This window comes from Xiphophorus hellerii, chromosome 9 (assembly GCF_003331165.1).
Source record: "Xiphophorus hellerii strain 12219 chromosome 9, Xiphophorus_hellerii-4.1, whole genome shotgun sequence".
Classification (NCBI taxonomy): Eukaryota; Metazoa; Chordata; class Actinopteri; order Cyprinodontiformes; family Poeciliidae; genus Xiphophorus; species Xiphophorus hellerii.
Genome location: NC_045680.1, coordinates 32397624 through 32424117, shown reverse-complemented (window position 1 = coordinate 32424117; position 26494 = coordinate 32397624). Strand labels below are relative to the sequence as shown.

At 46.6% G+C, this 26494-nt stretch overlaps 1 protein-coding gene across 1 annotated transcript in view; it reads right to left on the bottom strand.

Annotated features, from left to right (window-relative positions):
* Positions 1 to 19831, bottom strand: part of frem1b (Fras1 related extracellular matrix 1b) — a 29395-nt gene extending 9564 nt beyond the window's left edge. Inside the window, 16 exon segments of the mRNA XM_032571802.1 lie at positions 52 to 304; positions 500 to 593; positions 1170 to 1378; positions 1459 to 1626; positions 8655 to 8745; positions 8824 to 9020; positions 9158 to 9300; positions 10779 to 11123; positions 15880 to 16011; positions 16083 to 16191; positions 16338 to 16661; positions 16837 to 17036; positions 17120 to 17379; positions 17530 to 17624; positions 17695 to 18006; positions 19623 to 19831. Coding sequence (XP_032427693.1) covers positions 52 to 304; positions 500 to 593; positions 1170 to 1378; positions 1459 to 1626; positions 8655 to 8745; positions 8824 to 9020; positions 9158 to 9300; positions 10779 to 11123; positions 15880 to 16011; positions 16083 to 16191; positions 16338 to 16661; positions 16837 to 17036; positions 17120 to 17379; positions 17530 to 17624; positions 17695 to 17919 — 2845 coding nt within the window. The 5' untranslated portion in view covers positions 17920 to 18006; positions 19623 to 19831.
* Positions 19832 to 26494: the final 6663 nt, after the last annotated feature.

Genomic DNA, 26494 nt, shown 5'->3' with positions numbered 1-26494 from the left:
TTCTCAGCCAGGTCTAAAGACCTGCGGGCCCTGAACGCAGCACGGACTCACCTGAGTGGACGTAGTAGATGTGTCCCTGCAGCAGGTCCTGCTGGGAGAACTTGTCCGTCTTTCCACCGGCTCTCTGCAGCTCCCCCCGGCCAGGACTCCGGGCCAGCATGTAGGTTAGCCTGGAGTCGTCGCCGTCCCGGTCCGTGGCCGACAAGAAGTCCGCCGTCACCTGGACCCGCCCCCCCTCCTCGCAGCTCAGGGATGTCCGCAGGCCCCCACCCAGCCGGGGGGGCTCGTCGTTCATCGGTCGCACCTAAAGAAAAGGCAGGTAGACGCTTGGATGACCCAGTAGAACCCTGGGCCCGCTCTGTAACCCGGTTGAACCAAGGTTTAGCTTTGTGAAACTTATAGATTCCAACAGGTGGAGGGGATGGAAGATCATCCAGAACTCTTCCAGCCTGACCCGTCTACTGGTGCTATTGGATGATGTCGCTACTTACAGACTCACCTGAACTTGTAGCACAACGACCTTGGAGTTCTGACCGTCCGTCACCTTCAGACCCACCTCGTCTCCTCTGGTCTCCGAGTCGTCGTGGATGTACCTGAGATGTAGACAGAGAGAGCTTAGAAAACACAGAACAGAGCCACAGCTGCAGGAGTCGGAGGGAAACATGTCCTTTAGGAGAACTTTCTGGACAGAAACGTTTGGTGCTAATGTGACAGGAGGAAACCTTGAGGAGACCTCCTGCTGGGCTGAACGTACAGGACTGGACTTTGCACCACAGCACCGGGCCCTCTGCTCACCACCACCAAGCAAGCTGGGTGAAGAGTTTTCCCAAGGACACAACAGAGGTCGGTGGAGTGGGTTTTGATTCAGAAACGTCCCAACTTCGGGACAAACTCCTACAACCAGCATCATCCTCACCTTCAGGAGAGAACAGCCAGCAGAACACAAAGACCTCTTACTCTGGAGAAGACAACATCCTCATCTTCCTCAAGACTTTATCTATGGAAAAACCATCTGAGCCCACAAAGTGCCTGACATCCCACCACTTTGGGTCAGAACCAAACTAACATTTTCAAGCATTGATAAATGAACTTGAATCAAAGCTCTGCTGAGCTGGAGGCTGGGTGATAAACCAGGAAGAACCAGAGACCTGGATGAAGGCGAGTCTCACCTGAGCTGCAGTCCTCTCAGGTCAGGGAGCCTGAACTCGCCTCCCTGCAGCAGAACCCCACCCTGCAGCTCCAACCAGCCGTGCCGTGCCGTCTTCTGCACCTCCACCCTCAACTCCTCTTCAGGACTGTCCCGGTCCTGGACCAGGAGGTGCTCCTCCGTGACAAAGGCCGCCCCGCCCTCCTCCACTCGCAGCAGGTTGGTGAAGGCCTGAGAGACGACAGGGTGAACCAGAACATCCACAGAAACACGACCTCCATCCACTCAGAGCAGCTAGGGCGACCTCTGACCTCAGGTGGAAGGTTGTCCACGGGGGTCACTGTGATATTGAAGACTAGGCCAGAGACGGTACCGCCGTGCGGGTCACTGACGGAAAACGCAAACTGGACAAAGAGCGGGTCAGGGCCAATGTCCTCCACTGGGGGCATGAAGGCCACCTTCATGTGGTTGACGGCGTGCTGCAGGGGCAGAAGATGGAGGACAGTCACTAGAACCCAAAATCTGGTTCTGGTCCAACTCAGTCTGCTCTAGGAAGAAAATAGCTCCAAGTTTAGCAAAAGATATGGAAGAACTCAAGCTGTCATCGAATGTCATGTCAGAAGAACTGAGTAAGGTGGTGCAGCAACAAACAAGCCTGATGCACAACTGAGAGAAACTATCAAAGAAAAGGACCAGAAGATAAAAGAGTTGGAAAAAAGGGTGGAGGACCTGGAACCGTCTGCAAGAAAGGAGAACGTATCTGGACTCAAGACAACGACGCATATACGCAGGACAACGTAAAGATGCAAAACCAGAAGAACTTCGTTCTCTTGAGCAGCAAGTCATCAAGTTCTTCAGCAGCAAAGGGATTTTACTGGTCAGTAAGTAAAATTACTTACTGACCAGTAAGTTATACAGCATGACAAGTGGCATAACAAGCAGCATGACTTGTATAACAAGTACAGCATGACTTGTTGTACAGCATGCTGCAAAAACCAAATACAAATCCAGATAAAAGGAAGAAAAGACCAAATATAGATGAACAGAACAACATTAACTTGAACCCAACATTACAGGGTTGTCTTTTGGTTCTGAACATACTGATGGAGGCAAACAACATATCATTTAGTCAAGAGTCAAAGAATTTAATCAAAGAGTTTTGATCTTAAAGATCATAGATGTTATGATATGGAAGCTGATATAGACCCAGAGACCAGATTCAGTCATAAACAGTGAATATTATTGTGAAGACAGTATTAATGTCTTTTTAATTCACTTTAATAGTAGGAGCAGACACAGCAACTTTTATAAAAAGCCACCTTCAGAAATCTGATGAGAACTTAATGTGGTAACAATGTGAGGATGATGACGATGGATCAGATATTCAGTCAGAACAGCTTAACGATGCTTCACTGCTCGTTAGGCTGGACTGAGATGGACGGTTGTTACTAAAATGATATTTTCTGTTGATAACAGAGGGACATATTTTAATTAGTCATGCTTATCAAACTCCTGGCTCTTCCATAGACAAGTTTAGTAAGAAAATATTATGATAGGCTCAATGAAAATGTTACTTTTATTTGTGGAGATTTTCACATTGATTTGCTGAACTACACTGCCTGGCCAAAAAAAAAGTCGCCACCTGGATTTAACTAAGCAAATAGGTACAAGCCTCCTATTGGATAAGTACTGCATAGGCGATTATCTTTCAGCTGGCAACAAGTTATTTAACCCCAGCTGATGCAATGAGTAACTCCTCATTTCTTAAACAACCATGGCAAAAGACACATCCTGTGGTCGTGGAAAAGACGTTAGTCTGTTTAAGAAGGGTCAAATCATTGGCATGCATCAAGCAGAGAAAACATCTAAGGAGATTGCAGAAACTACTAGAATTGGGTTAAGAACTGTCCAACACATCATTAAAAACTGGAAGGATGGTGGGGAACCATCGTCTTCCAGGAAGAAATGTGGTCGGAAAAAAATCCTGAATGATCGTGATCGGCGATTACTTAAACGTTTGGTCAAATCAAATGGAAGAAAAACAACAGCAGAACTCAGGAGTATGTTTAATTGTGAACGCAAAAGCATTTCCACACGCACAATGCGAAGGGAACTCAAGGGGTTGGGATTGAACAGCTGTGTAGCCGTAAGAAAACCTCTAATCAGTAAGGCTAACCAGAAAAAAGGCTTCAGTTTGCTAGGGAGCATAAAGATTGGACTCTGGAGGAATGGAAGAGGGTCATGTGGTCTGATGAGTCCAGATTTACCCTGTTCCAGAGTGATGGGCGCATCAGGGTAAGAAGAGAGGCAGGTGAAGTGATGCACCCATCATGCCTAGTGCCTACTGTACAAGCCTGTGGGGGCAGTGCTATGATCTGGGGTTGCTGCAGTTGGTCAGGTCTAGGTTCAGCAACATTGTGTGCCCAAAGAATGAGGTCAGCTGACTACCTGAATATACTGAATGACCAGGTTATTCCATCAATGGATTTTGTCTTCCCAAATGGAACGGGCATATTCCAAGATGACAATGCCAGGATTCATCGGGCTCACATTGTGAAAGAGTGGTTCAGGGAGCATGAGACATCTTTTTCACACATGGATTGGCCACCACAGAGTCCAGACCTTAACCCCATTGAGAATCTTTGGGATGTGCTGGAGAAGGCTTTGCGCAGTGGTCAGACTCTCCCATCATCAATACAAGATCTTGGTGAAAGATTAATGCAACACTGGATGGAAATAAATCTTGTGACACTGCAGAAGCTTATTGAAACAATGCCACAGCGAATGCGGGCTGTAATCAAAGCTAAAGGCGGTCCAACAAAATATTAGAGAGTGTGACCATTTTTTGGTGGCGACTTTTTTTTGGCCAGGCAGTGTATAACCGGAATACTAAAACGACAGAATTTATAAAACTGTGTTTGGTTTAGGTTTCTGTCCATTAATATTAATACCTACATGAATAACAGCGTCATTGACTGATAATATTTTTAGTTCAATGTGAAAACAAAGTGGATTGTTGATCATTTGCCATGTTTACTATGTTTGATATTAATAATCAGTTTAATTATCACAAAGCAAATTACTAATTTAGTTGGAATAAAATCACATGAAGCTGTGGAAGAAATGAAAGCAGAATTATTAAGCTAATTATTAAACTATAATTGGCCAAATGTTCATGTTAATGATCTTAACCAGTCATATAATACTTTTTTGGAAATATTTATAAGAATGTATCATCATCATTGTCCCCTAAAAGCCGAAGTCACGTTAAGTATTTGACCAGTTGTTTTATAAACGATGGGAAAATGTGAAGCCCGTCGGTGATTTGACAGGTTGTGATTAACACCCTGACTGGAGCAACATGGGCAGACATTATAGACTTTACAAGGAGTTCATTGCAGAGGCAACTAAAATCTATCAATAAAACATCCTTTCTGAATATCACCTCATGGACTCTGAACTGAATGCGTCTCTCTGAGCAGAGCTGACGGCATGTTGGACAGTTCTGGACCGGACGCTTTGGAGCGTCTGGTTAGGAAGCGCATTAAAAACCTTTGGTTGAAATGGAGCCTTTAATTCCAGACTCCAGTGCATACAAAACAGAAAAAAATAGTTTTCAACGTTGCGTTAATCCATTTATAGTCTGAACAGTTTATCTTGAGAAAATAAATGACGGTGCAGAAGTTAATTAGACCGTAACATGCGCAGTTCGCTGCAGAACCAATGTGGACTGTGAAGAATTAAACTGAGCTCATCCTGCGGTTTCAATAAAAGGAACTTTCTTTGACCAAGCTGAAGTTGGTTTCCGATTCAGGAAATGGCTAAAGGGCGATTCCACCTAATTTTTCACACCTTCCTCATCTTTAATCGACTCTAGTTTAAAAACTACAACACCTGGACTCTTCAAATCTGGACTGGATTATTCTGCTCTAATAGCAGAATATTTTAATCCATGTTTGGGATTTGTGAAACCTTTTTCTGATTTGTGAAACTTCACTAAAGTTTAGATTACTATTCACACTTGTTCCTTGCAGTTTTTTTCAAATTCAGTCCTGATTCAAAACCACTTTATTAATCCCAAAGGGACATTTAATATTTGTGTAACTCATTAATTCTTCAGAGTTATTGTAGATGGTGATGGCTGTTGGAAGGAAAGATCTTCTGCAGCGGTCTGTTAAGTGAAGTGAAGTTTCATATTCTCTCCCTGGTTTAACGCACCTGGAGCCAATGATGGATCATTAGAGGCCTAAGAAGAACATGGACCTGCTGAAAGGTTGTTGGTACCAGGAGAGAATAAAACATGCAGGATGCCGGGCCTCCAGAACCCACTTTGGATATCCCTGATCTAGAACTTATAGATCTAGAGTTATTAATGTAGAGCTTATAGAGCTAGAGCTTATAGATCAGGTACGGCATCAGGAACCTGTGACCTGTAGGGTTTCATATCAGTGGTTAAATAGTTACTAGAGTAATAGATTACAATATATACAGATTAATAAAGTCAAACTTAAACAGTAAAATGTTTTCCTCCAGGCTCAGTAAATTATTTATATTTTATTTAAACCAGTGGTTCCAAAGTTTGGGGCGCGCCCCCTAGGGGGGGCACAGGGCCATTACAGGGAGGCAGGAAGCGGTATGGATGAATGAAAAAAATATATATATATATACACTGCTCAAAAAAATAAAGGGAACACTTAAACAACACAATATAACTCCAAGTAAATCAAACTTCTGTGAAATCAAACTGTCCACTTAGGAAGCAACACTGATTGACAATCAATTTCACCTGCTGTTGTGCAAATGGAATAGACAACAGGTGGAAATTATTGGCAATTAGCAAGACACACTCAATAAAGGAGTGGTTCTGCAGTTGGGACCACAGACCACTTCTCAGTACCTATGCTGTCTGGCTGATGTTTTGGTCAGTTTTGAATGTTGGTGGTGCTTTCACACTCGTGGTAGCATGAGACGGACTCCACAACCCACACAAGTGGCTCAGGTAGTGCAGCTCATCCAGGATGGCACATCAATGCGAGCTGTGGCAAGAAGGTTTGCTGTGTCTGTCAGCGTAGTGTCCAGAGGCTGGAGGCGCTACCAGGAGACAGGCCAGTACACCAGGAGACGTGGAGGAGGCCGTAGGAGGGCAACAACCCAGCAGCAGGACCGCTACCTCCGCCTTTGTGCAAGAAGGAACAGGAGGAGCACTGCCAGAGCCCTGCAAAATGACCTCCAGCAGGCCACAAATGTGCATGTGTCTGCACAAACGGTTAGAAACCGACTCCATGAGGATGGTATGAGGGCCCGACGTCCACAGATGGGGGTTGTGCTCACAGCCCAACACCGTGCAGGACGCTTGGCATTTGCCAGAGAACACCAGGATTGGCAAATTCGCCACTGGCGCCTTGTGCTCTTCACAGATGAAAGCAGGTTCACACTGAGCACATGTGATAGACGTGACAGAGTCTGGAGACGCCGTGGAGAGCGGTCTGCTGCCTGCAACATCCTTCAGCATGACCGGTTTGGCAGTGGGTCAGTAATGGTGTGGGGTGGCATTTCTTTGGAGGGCCGCACAGCCCTCCATGTGCTCACCAGAGGTAGCCTGACTGCCATTAGGTACCGAGATGAGATCCTCAGACCCCTTGTGAGACCATATGCCGGTGCGGTTGGCCCTGGGTTCCTCCTAATGCAGGACAATGCTAGACCTCATGTGGCTGGAGTGTGTCAGCAGTTCCTGCAAGATGAAGGCATTGAAGCTATGGACTGGCCAGCCCGTTCCCCAGACCTGAATCCGATTGAGCACATCTGGGACATCATGTCTCGCTCCATCCACCAACGTCACGTTGCACCACAGACTGTCCAGGAGTTGGCGGATGCTTTAGTCCAGGTCTGGGAGGAGATCCCTCAGGAGACCATCCGCCACCTCATCAGGAGCATGCCCAGGCGTTGTAGGGAGGTCATACAGGCACGTGGAGGCCACACACAATACTGAGCCTCATTTTGACTTGTTTTAAGGACATTACATTAAAGTTGGATCAGCGTGTAGTGTTATTTCACTTTAATTTTGTGTGTGGCTCCAAATCCAGGCCTCCATTGGTTAATAAATTTGATTTCCATTGATGATTTTTGTGTGATTTTGTTGTCAGCACATTCAACTTTGTACAGAACAAAGTATTCAATGAGAATATTTCTTTCATTCAGATCTAGGATGTGTTATTTGAGTGTTCCCTTTATTTTTTTGAGCAGTGTATATAAAGAGGTTTATGTCTGATTGAACGATGTGTGACCAGTTGATTCTTTTTTGGGGGGATTTTATATTTTATTGTAATCCATTGGGGGCCCAGAAAATCTTTGGGAACCAAAGAACGATAAACGATATTAAACAATATTTTTCAGTGTCCAGTATTTTGAAGTTTACAATGTTTGACGATACAAATTTCTTTTTTTCTGGAAAAAATATGGATGAAATAATGAAAACAGTAGAAAATGTGGTTAGATTACAATAAGTTATCAGTAAATAAAGCAAAAACTAAGTTCATGTTTTCTCTGGTAATCGGATCTATAATCATGTAAAGTTGAAAGTGATTGAGTTTATGAGACAATTTTAGGGATTATTATAGACAAACTCAGTTGGAAGCCTCATATTGAATATATTAGAAATAAAGTTGCAAAAACTATTGGAATATTGTTAAAATAAAAGATTTAATAAATACCAAAGCCTTGCATATCATATATTTCCTCTTTAGTTTTGCCTTATTTGTCTCAGAAATCTGAGAAAATGCAAGTAAAAAACCATCGATATTTTAGATAAGTTGCAACAAAAGCTAATAGGTTTATTAATAAAGTGGATATCATGAACCAACTAACCTGAGTATAAAGAACTCTTTATTCTAAGTAATACTTTAAAGTTTAAAGATATTGCATATGTATAAATATTGGAAATAATGTATAGAGCTCTGAACAAACGTCTTCCTTTTGTTCAGAGGAAGACGTTTGATTTAAGCCAAGAGAGAATAAATATAATCTGTGAGGTTTGTTAATATTTGAAGATCCAGGTCAAATCTAAACGCGTTTGAGTCAAACTGGAACTGAATGATGATTTCAAATGATGACCTTTGTTGCTTTAAAAGAGCCTTAAGATGATCAAATGTTCCTCTGAATCCTGGCAGGAAGAAAAAGATTTTCCTTTTTTGGTAAATTATGGGTTTGTTTGCTATTTGTTTTATTTCCTGAGTTTAATGTTGACAATTTACCAAAATAAAGTGAGAGTTGATTAGGAACAGAGACCCGAATGCTGGTTCTGGTGCTGATCCGACCGGGTCGGGCCTGAACCGCCTTAAAACCAGCAGAACTGAACCACCTCCTCAGGACCGGTTCTGATGAAGACGGATAGTACCGGATCCGAAGTAGTGAAACTCTGACCCTGACCTCATTTATTCATCTGCAACATCCAACCTCCTTCTCTCAGCTACATAACATGGTTCTGATCCGGGTTCTGTGTGTCTCCCACCTGAGTGAAGGACTTCAGACCCGGAACGGTCGGGTCCTTTTTCAAGGAGCTGCTGCTGTCTACGTAGAACAGACGACCTGCATCCATCAGTCTGAAAGGAGAGACGGCGCCATGGTGAACAGGCCTGTATGAGTCCCAACTGGACTTTGACTGGGCTCTGGTTCCGTACCCAGGCTGGAGTGGGCTGAAGCAAGACTGCGTGATGATGTAGGTCAGGTCAGAGTCTGGATTTTCTCTGTCTGTGAAGTGCAGCTGAGACTGCGAGACGTGAACCACCTCAGTCTCCCTGACGACCAGAGATCGGACGGTACCGGGAGCCTCTACCGGGAGCAGGTCCTTCACCGGAAACACGTGGACCACCACCGTCTGCAGACAGAGGACAGGACGTCTAGAGGACAGGAAACCTAGAGGACAGGACGCCTAGAGGACAGGAAACTTGAGAGGACAGGACGCCTGAGAGGACAGGACGCCTAGAGGACGCCCCAAATTTCAGTCAGACTCACGTATGTCTGTGACAGATTGGGCGGCTGGTGGCTGTCGGAGAGCAAGATGTCAAAGGAGTCCTCAAAGGTCTCGTCTCCCGAGTGCTGGTAGTAGATCTGCCCCTGAATCAGGTCTTTCTGCAGGAAGCCGTCCACAGAGATGCCTGCAGGACGGAAACCAGAGTCGCCTGAACAAACTGCGGGACATGAAGTTGGATGGTTTGTCTAAGCAGTGGTGTCCAGTCCTAAGGAGGTACTGCGCCACAGCTTTTAGATGCAGCCCTTCTCTAACACACCTGGACCAAATGAATGTCTTGCTACCTGGCCTTTGCCTCGCTGACTGACTGACTGCTGGAGAAGGATTCATGCATTTGACTCAGGTGTCCTGGAGCAGGGATGCATCTAAAAGCTACAGCATGGTGCATCGGGAGGACCGGACTTCACCACACCTGATCCAAATCGATGGAAGACTTTGAGTCTCCAGATACTCTCACCTGGTAGAGTGAGGGTCCCAGGGGCCATTCTAGGGTCTGACCTTTAGGGGGGCTGAGCCCCCAGCAGGGCTAAGACCCATGAGAAGATGTTTGTTGGTGCAGTTTTCTAAATCTAACTGCTTATTTACATACATTCTTGAACAAAATTAAGAGACATGTTGTCAGTAATTCATAGAATAAAAGAACAATGTTCATTTTACTCAAACATATACCTATAAAGAGTCAAATCAGACAAACTGATCATTTTTTTCCAGAGCTGCAGATTCTCAGTTTGAAACAGAATCTCTAGACCACATCATACCTGCTGTCAACATCTGCTAACATTAATGAGACACAAGCAGCTGTGGAGTCACACAGTCCTAGTGTGGAAATTAAAGTAAAATCTACTTAAAACTATGCATTTCATTTAAAGAACATTTTACTAAATTCATAGGATTAATAAACCTAAAACCAGTTTATTATCAAGGTAGAAATTCTAGTTAATGACTAGTTCTCACTACTCATTAACCTGAACTTTACTTGAAAATCCTACGTAGAAATTTCATGACCCTTATTTTTATCTGAACGTTATGCAGCCGTTGGCCTTTTTTCTTTAAACAAGAATGAATGTCCATCTATGGAAAAGTGGACATTATGAGTCGGGGTTTTAATATTTCAGTTCACAGTTCATGAAGTGAGACAATCAGTACCAAACACTATATAAATATATATATAGATAGATAGATATAGGTCTATATACTGTATATATAGATATCTATAGATAGATGCGGATTGATAGCAGCTCACCGCGGCTGCGTAGTGTCCGTCTCCAGGCAACCGTGACGTTCAGCGTCGGTTCGTTTCGTTCAGCCAGGACCGTTTAGCTGACCTTAATATTTCCTGTGTTTTATTTTGGTCATTATTGTTAAATTTAGCGTTGATGTGTGTATGATACGCGTTTCTATCGGACAGTTATGTATCGGTTCAATACGGGACAAACATTAAACGGCCAAATATGGGACGACTCTGTATTTTACGGGATGGGTGGCGACCTGATTCAGGGGTTGCTGAGGTCCAGTTTTAGGGATGGTAAAGATAAAGCTCCCCTAAAACTGAAGAAGCGCCAATGGGTAGTCCTTCTACCTCAGTCAGGTTCACCTCGGTCTCACCTGTCTGGTGGGTGGAGCTCTTCCTGACCAGCCGGCCTGCGCGAGGGGCGCTCACCATCTGGTACAGGATGAGGTCGTCGCTGGAGTCCGTGTCGGTGGCCAGCAGCAGGTACTCCTGCAGTCGCACGGCGCCGCCCTCCGGCACCTCCACCGCCACATTGTTGATGAGGAAGGGCGGGGAGTCGTCCTTTGGCAGGATGTTTATGGGAAACTTGTGGCGGATGCTGTGGTGGCCGTCGCTGATGCGGAAGATGATGTGGTCACGGGTGGAGTCGCTGTCGGAGTGATGGTAGATGACCACGCCCTCCTTCAGGTCCCGCACCTGGAACATGAAGGCCTTCACACCTGGAGGCAGCAGAAATCACATGATCAGGGTCAGCTCTGGTTTCAGCAGAGCAGGATGGGATCGTTCAGGAGGGTACAGGAAGAGCACATGGGCGGGGCTTCAACTGATGGGCGGGGCTTCAGATGATGGGTGGGGCTTCAACTGATGGGCGGGGCTTCAGCAGTCACCAGCATCCAGGATATCTACCAACTTCTGTTTCAAAATTCAATATCTATTCACTCTTCCCAGTGACCCGGCTCACCTGGTTCATCCTGGTTTACTCAGGTACCACTACTATTATCTTATTATTGCCACTGATAGTGTTTGTGTTTTTCTTTATTATTATCCAATGTTCCGTACATTTTACTGCGTTCAACTACTTCTACTACCTTCAACTAATTGTGCTAATTCATATTTCAAAACGTTCTGCTTCTTCTGGAGATTTCTGCTATATCTTTTGCTAAACTTCACTATTTTAGTTTTTGAAATATTTATGCTTCTGTGCAAATTTTTTGCCCCATTGAAATACATTGAAATTTTACAAATTCCACAAAAATGTTCTACTTTTTCACAGCTAACTACTTCTGCCTACTTCAACCTAGAAACTTCATTCAACTTTTAAACAAGTCACCAGACTTTAAACTATATTCAAATGTCTCGGCTCTCAGATATCTCTTACAGTTTTCCCACAGTTGCAATTTAAGTTTTATGCAGATTTTTGATGGTTTTCAGGTTGACAGTGTAATCCTATGGTGGATTTCTCTAACTGCTGTCAGTTGTTAGAGTCGACACCAGGGGGGCCCAAAGTGGGTCCTGGAGGCCCGGCATCCTGCATGATTTATTCTCTCCCTGGTACCAACAACCTTCTCAGCAGGTCAATGTTCCTCTTAAGCCTCTAACGAGCCATCGTTGGATCCGGGTGCGTTAAACCAGGCAGAGACTAAAACATGCAGGATGCCGGCCCTCAGGGACCACTTTGGGCCCCCCTGGTCTAAACTCTAGTAACTGACCATTTTTGAACTTTTCATGTTTTTGACAAACAAAATGATGCTGTTCATACATATTAAAATGTACAGGAATAACTTATGCATTAAAACGTAGCATGTCTACTTTAAGGAACTATTACTGTCATTGCTACAAGTCTTACTGTTTTCTGTCAAACTCCTCTGGAGTAAAGACACGTCACACCTTCTCCTAGTCCTTCAGTGTATTTCTCTGTTGTGCTCCGTTTCTGTCTGTCTGTCAGCATTCTGCTTGTCTACCTTTCTCTATATGTTTTACTGGTTTTACTGTCTTCAAAGGTCTTCTGTAAACTTTAATTTTAGCAATTCATATCTCAACATTTTCTGCTTTTGTGCTAATTTGTGCTTTTTTCCCCTATGTTTCACTTTTCAACTTTTTCAACCATTTCAGGTTTTATACTCATTTCTGCCTCTGCTAATCTGTGCAGAGGCACACTATCACCATCATGGCTAAATTGGCTAAATTTCACTCTTTAGCAAAAGATTTCTACCATGTATGACTGCAGCTTTCTTCTGCTTTTTTACCTAATACTTATGTTTTGTTCTGCTTTTTTACCTAATTCTTATGTTTTGTTCTACTTTTTTACCTAATTCTTATATTTTGTTCTACTTTTTTACCTAATTCTTATGTTTTGTTCTGCTTTTTTACCTAATTCTTATGTTTTGTTCTGCTTTTTTACCTAATTCTTATGTTTTGTTCTGCTTTTTTACCTAATTCTTATGTTTTGTTCTGCTTTTTTACCTAATTCTTATATTTTGTTCTGCTTTTTTACCTAATTCTTATATTTTGTTCTGCTTTTTTACCTAATTCTTATGTTTTGTTCTGCTTTTTTACCTAATTCTTATGTTTTGTTCTGCTTTTTTACCTAATTCTTATATTTTGTTCTGCTTTTTTACCTAATTCTTATATTTTGTTCTGCTTTTTTACCTAATTCTTATGTTTTGTTCTGCTTTTTTACCTAATTCTTATGTTTTGTTCTGCTTTTTTACCTAATTCTTATGTTTTGTTCTGCTTTTTTACCTAATTCTTATGTTTTGTTCTGCTTTTTTACCTAATTCTTATATTTTGTTCTGCTTTTTTACCTAATTCTTATGTTTTGTTCTGCTTTTTTACCTAATTCTTATATTTTGTTCTGCTTTTTTACCTAATTCTTATATTTTGTTCTGCTTTTTTACCTAATTCTTATATTTTGTTCTGCTTTTTTACCTAATTCTTATATTTTGTTCTGCTTTTTTACCTAATTCTTATGTTTTGTTCTGCTTTTTTACCTAATTCTTATATTTTGTTCTGCTTTTTCTTGCATTTCTGTAGCAATCATTCTGCAGATATGCATTCTCACGGCTGTTTCGCTAGGAACTAGTTTTCTAGTTATTATTACTATCACTACCAATACTAATGCTACTATAAATACCATTATTATTACTTAGAGTAATAGTATTATTACTACTATCATTTTTATTATTATTGCTTCCAGAAACTGCATCTGCTGAAGGTTTTCATTTGATTTCTGCTTTTCTTGTAACTGCTCTATAAAAGCTTGAAGCTGATTGGTCGGTTTTTATCACAGTTAGAGTCCAGTGTGAATGTTCTGAAGAACCCGACATTGGGTTCACCTCTTTGAGGAACAATGTTTGACCCTCCTGGCCCCTAGCTGACCTCCGGAGTCAGCTAGCCTCCTGCGGTGGCAATAAAAAGTATTCAGCCCCTTGGATGTTTTTACCCAGAATGCCCTGCGCTGTAGTCCACTTCCTGCTTTTGGAGCGGTCTCTGGTCCACTTGCCGTTCACACATGCATTCAAACCAAACCAGGGATCACTTCAACTGAACCCAGACCGAGGTTTGGAGGACCAGAGGTCAGAAGTCGACTAGCGTTCACACCTCACCAACCGAACCGGAGTTTCTAGGCAACAGACTGGAGTCGGATCGAAGCGGACCGAACAGGAGTGAACGATCCTGCCACAGCAGCCAGGAATCCTGATGAACCAGTGATTGGACCTTCCAGAACCAGAACCAGGCAACTACAACACTCAGCTGATCTCTGTCCAGTCGTGGGACGACCAGCGCCAGTTGGCTGGACCTCTGCTGAGTTAGGTCAGTCCCTGTAAAGGGCGTGAATATTTATGCAACCACTTTTTTAATGTTAAATATTTTTTTCATTATTTGGTAGAAATTAGTTTCCATTTCGACATTAAACTGAGCCGTTGTCATTTTTAAAAATGAAAAGCCAAATTTTGTTGATCCTGATTAGTTTATGAAATAAGGCAGTCAGAGGGGTGAACCCGTTTTACAGACACATCTGCAGCAGTTGATAAGTTCTGCTGAGGTGCTGCTGCAATGAAACCCGTTTGGGTCGGCTCTCCGTCTCCTGCTGCTCTCAACATGAGAAACTTGTTTGTCCTACATGAAGGAAGCGTCTCCATCTGTCAGACGCCACCGGCCAACATGGACCGCTTCCAGTCACAACTCCACACTTTGATTCAATTACTGTCCCGGCGCCGCCCAACTGGACCGCGCCTTTCAGTTGGCGCCTGAAGGCACGCGAGCGCAGAGCCGGGCCAACGCGTGGCGTCCTTCCCGAGGACGGGGACTTCCTGCCGAGGTCAGGGACTTCCTGCCGTCCTCTGCCAGGCGGACAGAAGGCCAAGGTCAGCAGACAGCTTGGGGGACGCGCCGGCCTGGCCCGGACCTCGTTAGCGAGAGGACCGGGGGGAACCGGGCCGCCGTCCGGGACCGGGTCCACCAGACACAGACTGCTCAGTAATTGGGCCCAAAGGTGGTTCTGGGCAGCCGGCCCAATCCTGCAGAGACGGGCCGCAGAGACCGCGAGGCGGGCAGCCGGCCATTTGACTGGAGGCGCCGACTGGACCGCCTGGCAGCCGGGCCGGACCGGTGATCTGTGGGTTGGTCTGCTCCTCAGAGACCCAACATCTCCTGCTGCTTTCTTCTGCAGCTCCAGCAGAACCGTCCGGGTTCTACATCCCAATCTGGCCAGACTTTGTTTCATCTCCGGCCTCCAGCAGAACAACGACCCACACCGACTGGACCAGAACCAGAACCGGTTCTGTGTATGTGGGCTGACAGCTCTCCTCCTCCTCTCCCTCAGCAGCATACGTCTCGTCTCCCTGCATGTGTTTCCTAATCAGGTGTAAAATCCGCCAAGGCCACTTTGCCCATGGCGACCTCTGACCCCGCCCCCGCCGCCGTTCGGATGGAGCGGCAGATTGGAGGCGCTGATGGCTTTCATGGCGCCGTGAACATGGAGCAGATGCACCTCATGCACACACACACACACACACACACACACACACACACACACGTTTGCGTGTCTTTGTGGGGACTCCCATTGACTTCCATTCATTTCTAACCAAATCCCATTTCACACTGTAGTCCTAAATCTGACCCCGGCTGGTTAAAACGAACATCAGTTCACTGCATCAGTTTTCAAACCTGTGACCTCTCCTGACACAGAGACCCCAATTTAAGCCCGTCAGATTCTGATGGAGCTTAATCTGACTAGAATATCCGGGTTGGTGCGTTTTCCGGTTATGTCCATGTAAATGTGCCTGCTGAGATGTTAAAGGAGTTCTGGTTCTGATGTCTGGAGGTGTAAATGGACCCGCTGGACTGAGATCAGACTGTGATTCTGGGTCAGAACGTTTTACATTCAAACTTCACATCTAGAAGGAAAAGCATAATAATAATGGGGGAGGAGCTCTTCCCAGGTATCTGTCTAATTGACCTCTGACCCCTCACCTCTGACGCTGAGGCGCCCGTGCGCCGGTCCATCCACAGCCACCAGGTGAACGGCGTTGATGTTGTCCTTGTCCACGACCTGCAGCTCCTCCCAGGTGATTGGTCGGGACTGACCCTCTAGCAGGTCCAGACCTGAGGCGTTCAATGGCCGTCAGAAATCTTAGCCTGTGTTTATCGATGCTGGCAGTAAAAAGCAAATGTACCCGTGTTCCAGGAGACTCTAGGTGCGTTTGTTTCTGACATCCTGATGGACAGGTGGACCAGGATGGACGAGCTGCTCGTAAAGAAACAGTCTATTGCCTGGAACTCCACCTGAAGAGGACGCAGAGGTGTGAACCGGTTCTACTGGGTCAGAACCAGAGCCCTGTTAACTGACCAGTTAACAGGGTTAACAGAGCCCAGTTAACAGGGCTCTGTTAACTGGTCCAGATCCAGTGCTGTCTGGATCTGGACGGTACCTGCAGGCTCCGGCGGAGGCTCTGGCTGCTGTTGGGGGGCTGGTAGGCCACCTTCATGTCATGCAGGTCCAACCAGGTGAAGGACCCGACCGGCCTGGTGTGGTCCTCCAGGTGTGTGATGAAGCCCTCTGCAGGGGGCGCCGTGACGTTAAACACCAGCCGGTCCTGCGGCGTCTCGGGGTCGGTGGCGTCCAGCGTGGCGGTGCTGAGCGGGGTAAGGATGAACTGGTCCACCTCCAAGATGGAAGAGGCCACGAAGCCGGGCTTGGGGGGCTGGTTCTGCACCGCGCCTTGGATCAGAACCGGCAGCCACAGCGCCTGTGACTGAGAGAAGCAGAAGAAGATGCCATGTTAAAATGAACAAGACATCCAGAAGCATGTGGATGGAAATCGGCATGATGCATGGATGGGATTGTGATGGGAACACACATGGTGCTGTGTCAGGTAACACACCACACCACCGCCATGTTTCCCTCCGAACCGCTTCTTCCTGCCGTACCTCCAGCAGCTTCCGAGTTGCCTTCTCCCTCAGCTCCACCCGGATTGGGATGTAGTCTGTGTCAGGGGACGGAGGACTGAGGTGTTGGTACCTCAGACCGGAGCTCAGGAAGTTCTGGCAGCTGGTTTTAAGGAACTGGACCTCAGTGGTGTGGTGGAGACACGGTTTGTTTCCAGGACAAACTTCCTCCACCTGCCGGCCTGGAGGAGAGGAAATGGTTCTGTTGGGCTCAGATGAAAACCAGATGAAGGTCATAGCTCAGGTCTGATCAGGTGTTCTGAACTTCTCCGGAGACCTGAGTCGTCCCGGTTGACCAGCCGGCCGATCGTTGGGAACTTGGTTTCTGCGGTCATCAGCCTGACGGTGCAGACCAGGTCCTCTTGGGTCCTGATGTTCAGCACGGTGCTGTTGAGGGCGTTGGACAATCCAAAGAACCGAGGAACCACCAGAGGACTGCCGCCCAACTCCACCACACTGGACCCTCCATCCACCACCTTGACCCTGAGCACCACTGTCTCCACCTGCATGTGCAAAGCTGTGAACCTGAGGAAGAAAACCTTACAGTCTGGGTTCTGGTACCACAAACAGAGAAAAAGCAAGGTGGTCCAATAAGACCAGAGCAAGTTCTGGTTCCAGAAACATCAGAAAATTCTGGTTCTGTTGGGTGTGGCCCGTCTCAGTGTGTGTTCCTACCGATACACTCGGAGCAGCACTGAGTCCTCGTCCAGCAAAGGACTCCCATTGTGAACGTATCTGACCTCATCCTTCAGGAAACTGCAGTCAAACATCTGTGGAGCAAAAACCCAGTAAGTTCACAGGCCCAGTCCCAGTCACCTGACCTGCTACAGTCACTCTCACCTGTGGAGTCAACTTCCCCACCCACTGGGTCACTGGCTCGTTCAGTACCACCTCCACCTTGCAGTCGGAGCGTGGATCCACTTGGATCTCCAGGTCCAACTCAGTGATGGACACCGAGCGACCTCGGAGGACCTGCACACCAGGGTTCACCTTCACCATGAAGCGGGAGCTGCTAGCCGACACCAGGAGGAGCAACAGGACCGGAACCGCTCCGACGGAGGCCATGATGGGTCCCTGAACGTCTTATTTACCGGTTTAGCTAAGGAACTTCAGAGCTTCATGGCTGCCACCGTCAGCGAGTCTGTCTGCAGCCTGGAGGAAAACATGAGGAAACATCTCAGTTCTGACTCATTCACAAACTCCATGACTCGGAGGAAACACCAGTCAAGGAATGGGACAAGAGGAACAACTGAGGGAAAGCAAGTCACGGCTACAGCTGTTGGACAGAAGTCTGACCTGGATGTTCAACACAGTTGCATGTTTTAGCTAAATCCAGCCTGACCTTTGACCTGTGAGTCACATGGATCCTGAGTTGGTTCTCTATAACAGGCAGATCCCCGAGGCTCTGATAGGAATGTCTGACCCAGCAGGCAAGTTAATTCAGATCAGCTTTACAGAAATATTCCCAAGAACATCTGATACCAACCCTTGTCATCAATCAATCAATCAATCAATCAATCAATCAATCAATCAAATTTTATTTGTATAGCACATTTCAGCAGCAAGGCATTTCAAAGTGCTTTACATCGTTACAAACACAGAAACACAATGCAATATAGAATCAATAATCAAAACAAAGCATTAAGTCAAGTTCCATCAATAAATTTGTAATTGATTACGTTTCAAATAAACAGGTGGGTTTCAGTTGAGATTTAAAAGAAGTCAGTGTTTCAGCTGTTTTACAGTTTTCTGGAAGTTTGTTCCAAATTTGTGGTGCATAGATGCTGAAAGCTGCTTCTCCTCATTTGGTTCTGGTTCTGGGGATGCAGAGCAGAACCAGAACCAGAACCTGAGAGGTCTGGAAGGTTGATACAACAACAGCAGATCTTTAATGTATTGTGGTGCTAAGCCGTTCAGTGATTTATAAACTAACAACAGTATTTTAAAGTCTATTCTCTGAGCTACAGGGAGCCAGTGGAGGGACTTTAAAACTGGTGTTATGTGCTCTATCTTCCTGGTTTTAGTCAGAACACCAGCAGCAGCATTCTGGATCAGCTGCAGCTGTTTGATTGATTTGTTGGACAGACCTGTGAAGACGCTGTTGCAATAATCAATACGACTGAAGATGAAGACATGGATGAGTTTCTCTAGATCTGGCTGAGACATTAGTCCTTTAATCCTGGAAATGTTCTTCAGGTGATAGAAGGCCGACTTTGTAACTGTCTTTATGTGGCTCTGGAGGTTCAGGTCAGAGTCCATCACTACTCCCAGGTTTCGGGCCTGATTGCTGGTTTTCAGTTGTAATAACTGAAGTTGTATGACAGCCATAAATCAGAGATGATCCCAGCCCCATCCTCTGACCAACAGCCTGGCTGCAGGGACTGTAGAACTGATCTCAGCTGGAGTCCTTCTAGATCTTCTGAACATCTTGGCTCCTTGGGCTGAAGAACTGAACCGGGATCAGGTGTTGGTCCCTGTGCAGGTTTACGTCTGCTTTAATCACGGATGTTCTGTTGCCGTTAAATCAGACTGTCTTCTTGTTCTTCTCTTCACAGTAATGCTGCGTTCAGTCATCTGTGCTCAGGGAGTTAACCTTTTACCTCCTGAGAGCATGTTTAGATAATCTAGCTGTTCTGAGGTCAGTTTGCAGCTGAATCCGGTTCCTTGGTGATTTCCAGATCAACTAGCGAAGCTGACAGACTCGGTCTGACGGTTTCAGATTCAAAGAACCAGGAGAAGATCAAGTTTGAGAAAAAAGCTAAACAAACCTGAAGCTGCTGCTATTGTTCACCTCCGTCTCTTCAGAATGAAGCACAGATCTTCAGCAGCTCCACGGCTCGCGGCGACCTCCACACATCTGGTTTCAGCACACCGAGGCAGAGAAAGGAGAGCCGTGGCCGAGAGAGAGAGGAAGGGGGGGCAGGAAGTTCAGGGTTTCACAGCCTCGTCTCTCCGTCCGCCTGGGAGGCGAACTAATGACTCGGGTCCCTCAGAGGGACGAGTCCTGACTTGCACTGAGACATTCGCCCTCATCTGGCAGCTGAACTACTACCAGAAAACTGCTGCAGCAAATACACTCACAGGGGCAGATCTAGAAAATATCTATGTGGTGGCAAGAGGGGGGCAAGGATTTTTTAGAGGTGACAGCATATGCCTATATATATACAGTATATATACTGTATATATATATATATATATACATATATATATATATATATATATACAGCAAAAACACCAAACAGAACATCCAGTCTGTTACATTATGCTGTCAGGCTTGATGTCTATATTGTGATTATTAATATATTTTGGCCTGAACACAGCGGCGGTTGATTAGCTGATTTAAACTCCTGCTCTACTGATGACTTGGTGAGCAGGTTGTCAATCAATCAATCAATCAATCAATCAATCAATCAATCACATTTTATTTGTAAAGCACATTTCAGCAGCAAGGCATTTCAAAGTGCTTTACATCATTACAAACACAGAAACACAAAGCAACATAGAATCAACAATCAAAACACAGCATTAAGTCAAGTTCCATCAATAAATTTGTAATTGATTACATTTCAAATACAATCCTAAACAGGTGGGTTTTTAGTTGAGATTTAAAAGAAGTCAGTGTTTCAGCTGTTTTACAGTTTTCTGGAAGTTTGTTCCAAATTTGTCCTGTTTTAGTGCCAAAGAAACCAAAACACAGCGAACTGCACAGCATGTTATGGTTATCAGTGTCAATAGCAGCTAGCAAGTTAGCCTAGCATAACTAGCTCACTGCTCACTTTTTCAATAAATCAAAACTTTTTCCTCACCTGTTAAATGTGAAACCCTTAAACCTTGTTATCTATGGCTGTCATACGGTTGAATTAGCCGCTAAATATTGCGTCCTTTTTTCAGATTCTTTGCGTGATTGTGGTATTTTCCTGACCACCGATATTCCTGACCCAATGAACAGCAATGGCGCAGGATGAGTCACTAATATCCAGTCCAGGAATATTTCCATCCATCCATATATATCAATGCTGCTGCCTCGCACTTCCCGCTACTCAGCAGTAGGTGTCAGGTTACATTGTGTTGCATTCAATGTTGTCGGAAAAAAGTGATTCATGTGCTTAATTTACCATAACTATTTATTGAATTCATTGTCGCCAGCTGGGGTGGCAACAGGGGTGGCAAGGCCCTCAGTCACCCCTGTAGATCCACCCCTGTACACTGGACCAGAAAAGTACTGCAGCAAATATAGAAAATGAAAAAATAGACTCTAGGAAATATCCAGACTCCAGAGGAAAAAAAACAGAATAAGAAATAAAAATGTCTGAAACTAGAGTTCAGTTTCAGGAAATACCCCATCCCAGAATCAGTAATCAAACCGTGTTCAGAAAATGAGTGGACTCCAGAGAATAGACAGCACCAGCTGATCTGGGTGCCTAATCTCCATGCCACCAGCTTTAGGTTCCATTTCAACTGCCAGGGTTCTGAAAGGACCAAGAACCGGACCTCTCCTTGTTCAAGGTCCGGTTTTTCTCCAGTCCAGTACTGGAATGTGAAACCAAACATGGAGACGTTTGGATTTCCCCTTCGACCGTCTTCTCTGGTCTGTTGTTCTCATCAGGAGGCAGAATGCTCTCCCAGCGCGCTGCGGCCCAGTTTCTGACCCAGTTAATGGAAGAACCAGCAGCAGGAAGCGGTAAATCCATCCGGATCGTGTTCTGACTCCATTTAATGGTGCGTTCCTGTTCAGTCAGAAAAAGCTGCTTCAGAGCAGCTGAACAGAACCAGAACCGCCTCTTAACAGCAGACTGAGCCAGGTTACCGGGCCTGGTCTCCTACAGAACCCCAGCTGGCTCTGGTCCAGAGGTCAGCTGGTTCATCACCTCCCAGTTTGACCAGTTCAGTCTGGAACTCTGAGGCTGCAGACCAGTCAACTGAAGCGGGTTTGAAAACTTTAATATTTCACCAATCTTTAGTATTAAATAAATCGCAGCATGGTGCGTGTTTGGTACCGTTTGGGCCCCCAGAGCCCCGGTCCCCGTTCTCTCTGCGGTCCTGGATGGAACCTGGAGCCCGGTTGTCTGTCAGACGGATTTACGCTGATCGGATCTTGGCTGCCAGGAACGGCGCCGCTGCCTGATCCGTTCTGACTGCTACCCTTTTGCCGTGGTGACTTCAGAGCTCGCCACGGCGTTTGGCCCCCTGCCCACCGCTCTGGGGCCCCGGGGCCCCTGTCAGCCTGACGTTGTGACTCCTCTGCTGTTTGAAATTAATTTTCTTCCTCACTGACCCAGAATGAAGTCCTGGAAGCGGCGGCGAGATGTTCTGCTACTTTGTTGATGCTCAGTTTGGGAAGTTCTGGCTGCCGAATCTGCAGGATCCCAACAGAACTTCCGCCCCAGCCGGAGGGCCCGTCCCCCCCCCCAGAGGGCCCGTTTCCAGGTGAGCAGCCTCCAGTCGGACCGCAGGGGTTCCGTGTTGGCAGCGGAACCCGCGCAGTGGGTTGCTGCCAGCTTCATGGCTCGGATTCAGCCGGATGGCACCGGCTCACGGAGCGCTGCCGATCCGGAGAGTCCAGCTCTTCATCACTGGGGAAACATCATCATCATTTGGCTGTGAGGAAACAATCAGAACCAGAACCACTAATTCAGTCCAGGAGGAAATGATCCAAAAGGTCCGGATCAGTCGTGGTTCTGATCCGGACCCTCTGCTGTTTGGTTCTGGGGAAATTTCATCCCATTTCCTGCATTCATATTCTGACCCAAACTAGTTCCCAGGTGGTTCTGTTGGAGCCCAATCTGCCTGATTCCAGGTAAATCAGAAGGTCAGAACCAGACTAAGTCCAATGAAGTTCTGGGCTGTAATCTGACCCGGTTCTGTTGGAACCAGTAGCTCTGTGAACTGATGTCCTCTCAGGCCATTACACCCATTCAGCTCCTATACTGGTGACCTGTGGAGGTTCCCATTGGGAAGCTGTCGGTTCTGATCCGTCACCTCCACTGACTGACGGACTGACTGCCCAACACCGCCCAACACCACCGCCCCCCAGGAATGATGGGAGAACTGGGCGGCCTGCGGGACAGCCAGCAGTCTGAGGCTGGACTAAAGCAGTGGGGGATCAGCTCCTGAGGAGGAGGACTGGTGTGTGTGTGTGTGTGTGTGTGTGCGGGGGGGAGGGGGGGGGGGGGGGGGGGGGGGTCTGGGTCTGCTCCCCCCCCCCCCCCCACCGCCAGCAATGAGGAAAGAGGAGTTCATCCTCAGATTATGCAAATGAAGTTTTGTTTTGATGCAGAATGAGCCGGACTGGCTGCTAATGTCTCTGGAGTCGTGAAAGGGCGAGACTTCCTGGGAGAAATACCAGGAGGGGGTGGGGGGTCCGGTTAGAGGGGGGGTCCGGTTAGAGGGGGGGTCCGGGTAATGAGCTGGGCTGGGGAGGGGAGCTGCTCCCCCAGCGTTATACATTATCATATTTCCACGTAATTAGTTGGGTTTTCCACATGAAATGAGGAAGCGGCTTGACGGTGCGTTCACTGCCGCGGGAAAAGCCCACTCCGCCTTTTCTGCTGCTCAACCACGGAGACGACCTTTGACCTTTGCATTCACTTCATCAACCACAGCCATCAGGCTGGAGACTGCATGGATCTGATCAGTGGACAGGTCAGATCGACAGGAACCTCCAGGGATCCTGAGGGATTTGGAAGGTCATGAAAGGTCACAAGGAGTTTTGAGGAATTCTGAAGAGTTGTGAGGGATCCCTGTTTTTTTTTAGAGATCCTAAAAGATCCTGAAGGGGTCATGACAAGTTGTGAGCGATCCTCAAGAGTCTTAGGAATGTGAAGGGTCCTAATTGGTCTTGAGGGGTTCTGAGGACCTCCAGCAGTGTCTGATCACAGGAAGGGAAGAGCAGAAGAATCAAATATAAACATGAAGCCTCCTGCAGCAGAGTTCAGATCTCCAGACGGGTAAACTACTCAGAACCTTTCCCAAACTTTCTGGGCCCATCAGAACCAGATGAACGTTCATTTTTGCTGCGTCCAAGGGAAACAGAGACTATGTTGACAGGAAGAAAGGAAATAACTCCAGATGAGTGAAACCCAGGAGTCTTGGTTCTGGAGGGTCCAGATTATTTCATCTATCCTGATTTGCTTTCCGGACTCCGATCCAGTTTGCCGTCCGTCTGCGAGCTGCTCTGCGACTACGGAGATCCAAGCAAAACCTGAACCAGGAAGAATTTCTTTTCCAGAACCAGAACAGTCAGCTGGTTTCTGCAGTACCAAGCAGGGATTGGTGGAAACTTCTGCATTTAATGATCTGTACAGGACTGTTACCTGGGTAAACTGGTCCAGAACCTTTAACGTCTAGCTTATGAAGATTAAAACCAGAGGCAATAAAACCTAAGACCTAATGTGAGTCCTAGAACCGACCCGTCTTATTCCATCCAGCTGTCCTCTAACTCCTCTTCAAAACTTCTCTGAAGTCCTTTGGGCCATGACCCTGATCTCCATCTGTCCCCGGGGGTCCTGCTGTAGAAAGTCACCTGTCACCATGGGAACCGGAGGCCGCGTGGGCTCAGGCGAACTCAGGACCGGAGGCCAGCGTGGCGTGCGTCCCACGGAGCGTGCTCAGTGAAGCAGCAGCGAGCAGTAGCTTCAGATTAGTCTGCAGAGAGCGGAGAGGAGCTGGCGCCGATCCGAACGTCATGCTTCATCAGCCAGTTTCTGTCTCTGCTGCTGGCTGCAGATTCATTCTGAGGCCGCCGCTGACCGAGCCACTGCTGCGGTCTGATGCCGCCGCATCGGACCGAACAGAACTGGATCAAATCAGGCCACTGCTGCATAGTGGTTTCACTCTGAAGTAGCGACTGACGCATCAGTGGTTCGGTCCGATCCGGTTCAGTCTGATGTGGCGGTTCGGTCCGCTGCGGTACGGTCCGATGTGGTGGGTCGGTCTGATGTGGCGGTTCGGTCCGATGCGGTACGGTCCGATGTGGCGGTTCGGTATGATGCGGTTCGGTATGATGCGGTTCGGTATGATGCGGTTCGGTCCGATGCGGTTCGGTCCGATGTGGCGGTTCGGTATGATGCGGTTCGGTATGATGTGGTTCGGTCCGATGCGGTTCGGTCCGATGTGGCGGTTCCGCCCCGTTGAGAAACGCTACTTTAAAGGCTTCGTCGGCTCTCGAAGCCTTTGGACCTGCTCTTGCTCTGCAATAGCAATAAATTTTGTTTGTTTCTGATTCTGACGTGAAGCCATAAGCTAAAGGTCATCAGGCCGGGACTCGAACCGGCGAACCGCGTCGAGGACTGAGGCCTCCGTGGATCACGCCCCCTGCTGGTTGGGTTCCTAAGGAAGCTCCATAAAACCAGGAGCTGCTGCAGGTGCAAACCTCTGATCTGCAATCACTTGTTGCAGCAGCAGAGATGAGGATTCCTCGTCTTCAGCCAGAGTCAAAAGAGGAGGAAGAGGAGGAAGAGGAGGGTGTCGGCTGCAGCAGCATGCAGCGGCGTGGCGGAGCTCCAGTCTGCTGGCCAAAGCCCAGTTGGTGCTGGATCACAGCGAGCGGTCAGCCGCCGCCTTTCACAGCCAGCTGACATCAGGCCTGGGAGAGAGAGAGGGTGTGTGTGTGTGTGTGTGTGTGTGTGTGGGGGTGTGTGTGTGCTGGGACACCCCATCAGCTCCAGCACAGCTTGTAGGTGTGTAACCTGCATCCAGGAGGATTAAGCTGGCTGCTGCTGCGAGTGTGTGTGTGTTTGGGGTGGGGGGGTGTGTGTGTGGTAAGGGGGGGGGCAGTGTGTGTGTGTGTGGGGGGGGGGGGGCAGCGGGGTGTGTTTGGGGTGGGGGTGTGTGTGGGGTGGGGGGGGGCTTGTGTGTGTGTGTGTGGGGGGGGGGGGGGGTGTTTGGGGTGTGTGTGTGTGTGACCTGCCAACAACATGACTCTGTGCAAACGGTGCTGATGAAGCCAAAGCCAGAGCTGAGCTGCCAGCTGACCCGGCCGCTGGCTCCCCTGTGTGTGTGTGTGTGTGTGTGTGTGTGTGTGTGTGTGTGTGTGGGGGTGTGTGTGTGTGTGTGTGTGTGTGTGTTGGGGGGTCACATGATGACTGCTCACATCTGTTGGGAATCAGAATTTGCATCCATGTTTGGTTTATGTAATTATTTATAACTATGATTAATAATTTAGGAGTGTTTAGACGATTACAGTTCAGGTGTGTTTTGTCAGTTAAATTTCTTTATTTTGAATCAAGTCTGAATTTATCAACCAAACCGACTTTCAGCTGAATCATCCTGTAAAAAAACATCAAAGTAATTCAACAGGAAAACTGGATCAGGTGATCTTTATTTTCTTTTTCTTCTTTAATTGCTTTGAAGTTATTTTTAGTTTTCTGTTTTGTTTTGTCTCAGTTCATTAATCAGATTTATTCCCTGTTTTATTGTTATTAGTTATTAATATGATATCTGCTAACCTTCCTCTGATCGCAGCTACTCGTTTCATTGAGCTCAGAATGAAATAGAAACAAAGAGAGAAATAAGAATCCTGGCAGGAAACTAATAACTTATATTATAATGTATTATATTAAATTATATCATATCATATTATGAAAGCATATTAGAATATCTTATAATTAAGTTCTATTTGTAACCAGGGTCATTTTTTCAA